The sequence below is a fragment of the Crocodylus porosus genome, unplaced genomic scaffold (assembly GCF_001723895.1).
Source record: "Crocodylus porosus isolate Cpor-Errol unplaced genomic scaffold, CroPor_comp1, whole genome shotgun sequence".
Taxonomy (NCBI): Eukaryota; Metazoa; Chordata; order Crocodylia; family Crocodylidae; genus Crocodylus; species Crocodylus porosus.
This window is the reverse complement of record NW_017728932.1, coordinates 17151118-17157392: the sequence shown is the minus strand read 5'-3', so window position 1 is coordinate 17157392 and position 6275 is coordinate 17151118. Positions and strand designations below refer to the sequence as shown.

General features: G+C 47.9%; 1 protein-coding gene across 7 annotated transcripts in view; it reads right to left on the bottom strand.

Annotated features, from left to right (window-relative positions):
* The window catches only part of FAM222B (family with sequence similarity 222 member B), a 28891-nt gene that overhangs the window by 7012 nt on the left and 15604 nt on the right, over positions 1-6275 (bottom strand). For 4 of the 7 annotated variants that reach the window (XM_019545818.1, XM_019545820.1, XM_019545819.1 and 1 more), the window contains exon 2: positions 3548-3675. The exons of the other annotated variants lie outside the window; for them this stretch is intronic. In XM_019545818.1, the coding sequence (XP_019401363.1) occupies positions 3548-3629 (82 nt within the window). In that variant the 5' untranslated portion in view covers positions 3630-3675. The remainder of the gene's footprint in view (positions 1-3547; positions 3676-6275) is intronic. 7 annotated transcript variants of the gene reach the window in all.

Sequence of the window (6275 nt, the reverse complement as noted above, 5' to 3'; positions counted from 1 at the left end):
TCTGGGTTTTCTAACATCAAACCAGACAGCAAATGTCGCCAGTGACTAAGTATGCCAGGTACTTCATCACCTAGACAAGACCACCTTCCTAACAGTCAGGGTCCTGGGGTTGCATTTTGATACAAAGCATTGCAATTCCCATCAGGAAGCAGTTCAAATACTCACAAAGATGCATGTCAAAACATGATTGAATGGGGCAAATCTATCAGCTATGGCACATCCGTAATGGTGAACCTGAAAGGGTTCCTTACTTCAAATCCAGGGTCAGCCTTCAGGGTTAAAACAAGCCCTCCATTCAAGTGAAAATGTGCACCAAAAAGGAACTCCAAGTCCAATCTTAAATTGATTAATAAAGCACCTTTCAGACCCCTCTATGAAATTAGCCCCTTACCCTTTCTGTAAAAATGCCTCCCACCTTCTCTTGGCAATTCTGGTCTCCAAATGAGAAGCCCCTTTTGCCCTGAAACAGCTCAATCGGTCGTTCCGTTTGCACGGGCTCCACCAGGAGACCCCCCCCACCAAAGGCTCTTGCACCTTAGCGCAAGGCAGCCTTACATTTCACTGGTGCTTCCACCAGGCTCAGTCATTTCAGTCTGGACAGTAACACAGAAAAACCGGTATCAAACATAAAGGTGATGCCAGAGGAATTTGCAGGTGACCAGAGAGCCTGAAGAGTCAGTGCAAGGGTCCCAAGACAGCAATGCAACAGCCAGGAGGATTAAGTAGGGCAGAAAAACGATGCCTTAGTTCAGTGGACTGTGCCAAGAAGAAAACATGAAGGATGGATTTACACAAGATGTGCATTTGCGTCTGACATCCCCATCACTTGCGACCAGTGCTGGAACTTGATGCCAGGCCATACAACGATTAGATGTACATTTTCCCATAGCAGATAACCTCTCGTTAGCAGCAGCATGTTTCTCTGCTTTGTTGCAGCACTGATGTTACATCTTTTCTTAAGTGCATTTCGCAGTACAGCTTTAAAAACCACAGCTTTGTAAGCTACTTATGGTTAAATTTTCATTAAAAGTCATTGAAGTATAACAGGCCTTAAAGATCATTACAATAATCAAAGCATTTTGGTTCTGACAAACAAGGAAGAGCTACACCAATCCCTAGGTAAAGCTCTGAGCTGCAGCAATTTCTCTGCAGGTTTAATGAAAGACTTCTCCAGCCTTGGGCAGGAGTTAATTTTTGCCCATGGGTTTGTCTTGTAGCCCAGCAACTCACACACCACACTTGGTCTTTACTGTAGCTTCACCACTACTGTATTGAACCCTAAGTTTCTCATACGCCTGGCTTGCACCCAGGGTAGATAAGAAAGCTGCTCAAATATTTCAAGTCTTCAGCAGAATCATCAAGTGGCGGAGGCAAGGGAGGAAGCAATGCAGATAAAGACCGATGGCCGCGCTCATACGCAGCTAAGGACATGGCAGGCTCTCTCTCTCCTTACCCTTGAAATGGCAGGGGGCTGAACAATCAGGCCTTGTCCTCAAAGTCTGTGAAAAACATCTTTATCGAAGTAAAAATATTAACAAGTCGCTTCCAGAAACCTGTTCTTCCAAAGAGCATCCTTGGAAAAAATCCCTTTGCTTGAGGCTGCGCGGGGAAGAAGGAAACCAATGCGTGTGGAGCTTTAAGTAGAACACAGATCCAGAAAGCTACTCCTGGCTTTGGGGGGCGGGGGGCATGTTATTTTAATACAGGTTATCAGGTACAGCAATGTGGCTTCTATAAAAAGCACAGCGCTATTTCAAACTCTCCGCCACAGCCACCCCCAAAATAAAGGAATCACAAGTAGGTGTTCATTAGCAACACTCATAAACCCAGCTTTCCTTTGGCCAGGGGCTAAAGTGCTTATGCATACACTGTATGTCGAGAAAGGCACCCAATTAATCTTACGCATATCTGCAGGAGGAGGGGGCGAGGTCTGTAGGAGCAGTTTGATTTTCAATGTACATCAGAGTGAGCCGGACCTGCTAAGAATTTCCACCAGCAAGTGCCTTGCCAGTTGTCCCAAATTTGTTCAACACCCAGGCCCTAAGCTCCTCGCTCAATGAGATACGGCATGCTTCCCATCCGGGTTTAGCAGTGCCTGGAACCAGCCAGTAGCACCAGGCTCAGAGCTGCTGCTACATTAAGCAAGCTACCCTACCCAATACAGAACCAATGCAGTACAGAAGCCACGTTCCTCATCTCGACATAACCAAGATAGAGGATTCGACTGATCGACAAGCTTTCCCTTGCTCTAACACGACCGCCAGGTAAGCAAAGCTCTCCAGGCTTCTTTTGCACTAAGCTGCCATACAGGTGCTGCCCTCTGAGCAATTAGCTGTACACATATTTTGGCCGGCACTACCAGGACTAGAAAGTCACTGAAGTGAGGAAAGGGAGAGTGCCAGTCACTTTTAGCTACTTTCGTGCCACACGTAGACGCCCCTTTCCGGACACTTTCCCTTGTTGCGACTGCCACGGCGTCACAGCGCACGCTGGAGGCACGTTCGGACAAATGCTGCTTAAGTACCGAAATGCAGAAACGTGCTTTCTTCTGGCAGCTGCCGAACCTGGAGACTATTTCTTTCCCCCACAACATTTCACGCTAGATTTGAGGAGCACGTCATGAACCCTAACAGGTCAACAGCTGGACTATAATTGGAGCGTACGTTGCTTGATTTTGAAAGGCAATAACGAGTCCAACCATGGTTAACTGAAGGCACAGGGTTTTCCTTACATTTAAATTTCAGATACTTTGGACAAGATAAAGTTAGCTTCTGCATGGAGAACAAGCCTGTGCTGCACTTTGGGCTTCCTGAACAACTTCCTGCTTGCTATCCCCAGTGTAGAATCAGATGCACGACCTGAGCCGTCTCTGAAGGCTGGCAAACGGAGAAGATGAGGTAGCTTGAAACATCTCTTTAATAACCAAACACCTATTCCCAAATCCAAGGTTTATCTGAAATACCACAGGAACGAATGAGGCAACTGAAAGTCCAGGTGTCTATCAAAGTATTTTCAGAAACTTAGAGGAGACAGAAGGAAGCAACAGCAAGACTGATCACTAGAAACCGTGGCTGTATACATTACGAACACTCGTTATAGGTGATGCACCTTATAGCAACAGAGCGAACCTCACCAGATCTCCATTAAGTGCAGCCTAATTTCCACTGGCGTCTGCTCTTCTATTTAATTTAGCGAAAATGAATCGGAACATGCGTTCAGAGTCGGGTCAACACACGCTTTTGCTGCAAAATGCTTTTAGCAGAGAGACAGGAATGTAAATGGAAGACTGTTTTGCATGCTGCCTCGCTACGGTTAAAATTAACCTCTCTAAAGTAAGGCGTGGGGAGGCAGGGGGAGGGAGCTTGCTGCTAACGCTCGAACTTTAGTAGCGCTCCTTCCCACAGCCATTATCGATGGGTGCCCGGAAGGCATGACAAAACATAAAGACTCTAATATTAAACAGTTTTTCCACTGCCCCCTAAATGTGCAGCTGTACCAGTGCCAGATTTAACAATGAACCAAATCCTGCAGGCAAAACGTCACTCACATTTCTGAAGTCCAGTGTTCATCTGCATGTAAGAAAGAAGCTGAAAGGAGAGGTCGCCTGGTCCTGGCAGACAGGCCAGCATGGCAGACAGGCACTAACACAACATGGGGCATTCACTCCTCCGCACACTGCAACAACAGAGAGACAAGGCAAGGTTATAAGGCAAGGATGTCGCGAAGACAGTCAAACAGCCCCTGGTAGGTTAAGGAGGGACCCACGCTTCACGGATGCAATGTAATTAGTAACGCGTTGATGAAAAAATCTCTGTATTTTCATCTCAAGCAATAGTTTGCTTTCAAACTGTTGCCATGGCTAAACTGACATTTTAAAATGGCACAGCTGTGCGCCAACTGAGAAATGAAAAACTGGAAAATTAATACCTGCCTCTGCCGACACTTGACAGTGTTCAGCCCCACTGGAAGGTCTCAAGCATCTAACCTACAAAGTACTAATTTTGGCACCTCTACTTACAGGGCTTTTCTAAAGCCAAAAACAATCTGGGTTTACTAGGAGGGGCCTCCTATTTGGTTCTTCAGGACAGAACAAGCCAACATACCGTTCAAAAATACGATGCAAAATAATTAGGCCTTGAGTAACGGGGAAAGCAGCACAACTGCAGCCTAATAAGCCCAGGCAATAATGTTATTTGACCTTTTGAGCAAATTAATTCTCCGCAGTTACGGAACAGGTGAAGAAGCTGTAACCAGTTACGTGGCACGCAGCACACGACAGACAGGAGCCACACGCATGTGCTGGGCTTGGTTTCGTGGATATAAAGCTCCCCTGCGCTGCAGGCAGGAGCTCCGTCTCGGTCTCAGTTGCAAGCAGAGGAAGCCAACTGCTAAGTGAAGAAGGGCGGCTAATTTACCCCTCAGCGGTTTCCAAGTTCTGCCTACCGAGGTTATGTCTCCTAAAAGACAGTTATTTGCTCAAAACCAAGTTACGAAAGAGCTTTTGTGACACACTTCACCTCTCCTGGGGACACTAAGGCGGCCGTTCTGCAAGCACCTTCTGCAGCCTTGCGAGCCGCCTCTACCTGGAGCACCCTTCCAAACACTGTGCTGGCTGTAAGGGGCTGGCTAGCACCAGACAAGCCTCCTTGGGTTTCACCCGGGGGAAGCACAACAGTGGAAAATGCAAACTGATAGCCAGCCTGACCTAGTGCTGGACGCAGCCTGACCGTGAAGGAAACACCGAGGGAGACTAATGATGAATGATCGACTGCCGTCCGGATCCCACACCCAACACCTGCTGGCTGATTTCAAATGACTTTGAACTGATCCCCAATTTCACACACAAGGCAAAAAAAAAAAAAAGCAGCCTTACAAACCCTGCACCTCATCCTGAGGTTGCACCATTAGAGAAACGGATGCAACTCTCATCTCTGGGGACATCCAACTCTGACCGCTCGAGCCAGCTTCCGTGAAGGGCGAGCAGCAGACCTCGAGGGGCAGAAGCCTCGCTCGCATCAAGCATTTTTTCCAACGAATTCCCTTCAAGCAAGTCGGACCACCCATGACAAATCTCCACCCTGGACTGGGGCAGGTTGGGACCAAACCTCCCAGCTGGACTACAGGAAGGTTAGGAACTGCTGTGGTCTCACACAACCACCTGTTAGAAGTAAACCACCTCTTCTCTGACCACGGAGGACAACAGGGGTGGGAAAAGTATGGCGTCCCCTCCTCCCTTCCAGGGACCCTGGGCTACTCACCACCAGATACCAGCCTGTTTGCCTGAAGCACTTGTGATCCATGCCTGGGAGACAAGTTTCTAATCTGAAATTCTCCAACTTAAACAGCGAACTGCACCCCAACGAGAGAGATGGACACCAGCGATGGGAGAAGTTTTGCACTTACGCTCCCTGTATTACAGCAATGATGATACAGCAAAATGATGTGCACATCCTCACAGCCCAGGCTGTTTTGCCTCAAAGTGCTAGTTTTAACACATGAAGCAACAGATTCCCCTGTCCCCACAGCCACACGTTCAGTCCTATGGCACAACCCAGAAGGCTGGCTAGTAGCACTAAACCGTGTCCTGCCGGTTAGCATCCTGAGAACAAGTACAAATGCACCATGCTCGCTGCCCTGTCTCACAGCTCATTTTGCAACACAAAGCAGCACAGCGTCCAACAAAGTCGTCCTATGAAAGCTCAGGTCTCTGAATGACTTAGTCTAGAAGGTGCCACCTTGCACTGCCTGCTACACACAACAGGCTTAGAGGCAATGGCTGTGTTTAACAGACAAACAGCAGCGAAAACAGAGGCCCCCGATCCTGCACTAATAGACACGGTGACCTGCAAGCAAGCGTGTGGAGGGAAGAGAGGGACAGCTGGATTTTCAGGAAGGAAAGACAAACTTATAAGGAAACCCAGCAAAGGCTTGGCCTGTCCAAGCAGGATGGTATGCTCTGTGCCTAGGGCCTTTTATTCACTGCCGGGGAAGATCACTTTTAAACCTCAAGACAAGGAAAAAAGGCTTTGCAAAAAAAAATTAAAAAAGCAGGTCATGTAAGTAGGGAACACTGTTAAAGCTAACATCTAGCTAATGCCTTTCACGCTCTTCTGCATTCTGACACAGAAGATAATCCAAAACTCGGCCTCTGCTTCACGGCTGGTTACTGCTGACAGCAAGAACTACCACGTTCATCTGGTGTCCGCGGGCTGGGGCACAACAGCTGCCCTTTTCTCTAGGGCAAGAGGCACGGCCACCAAACCTGAAGGCTCATG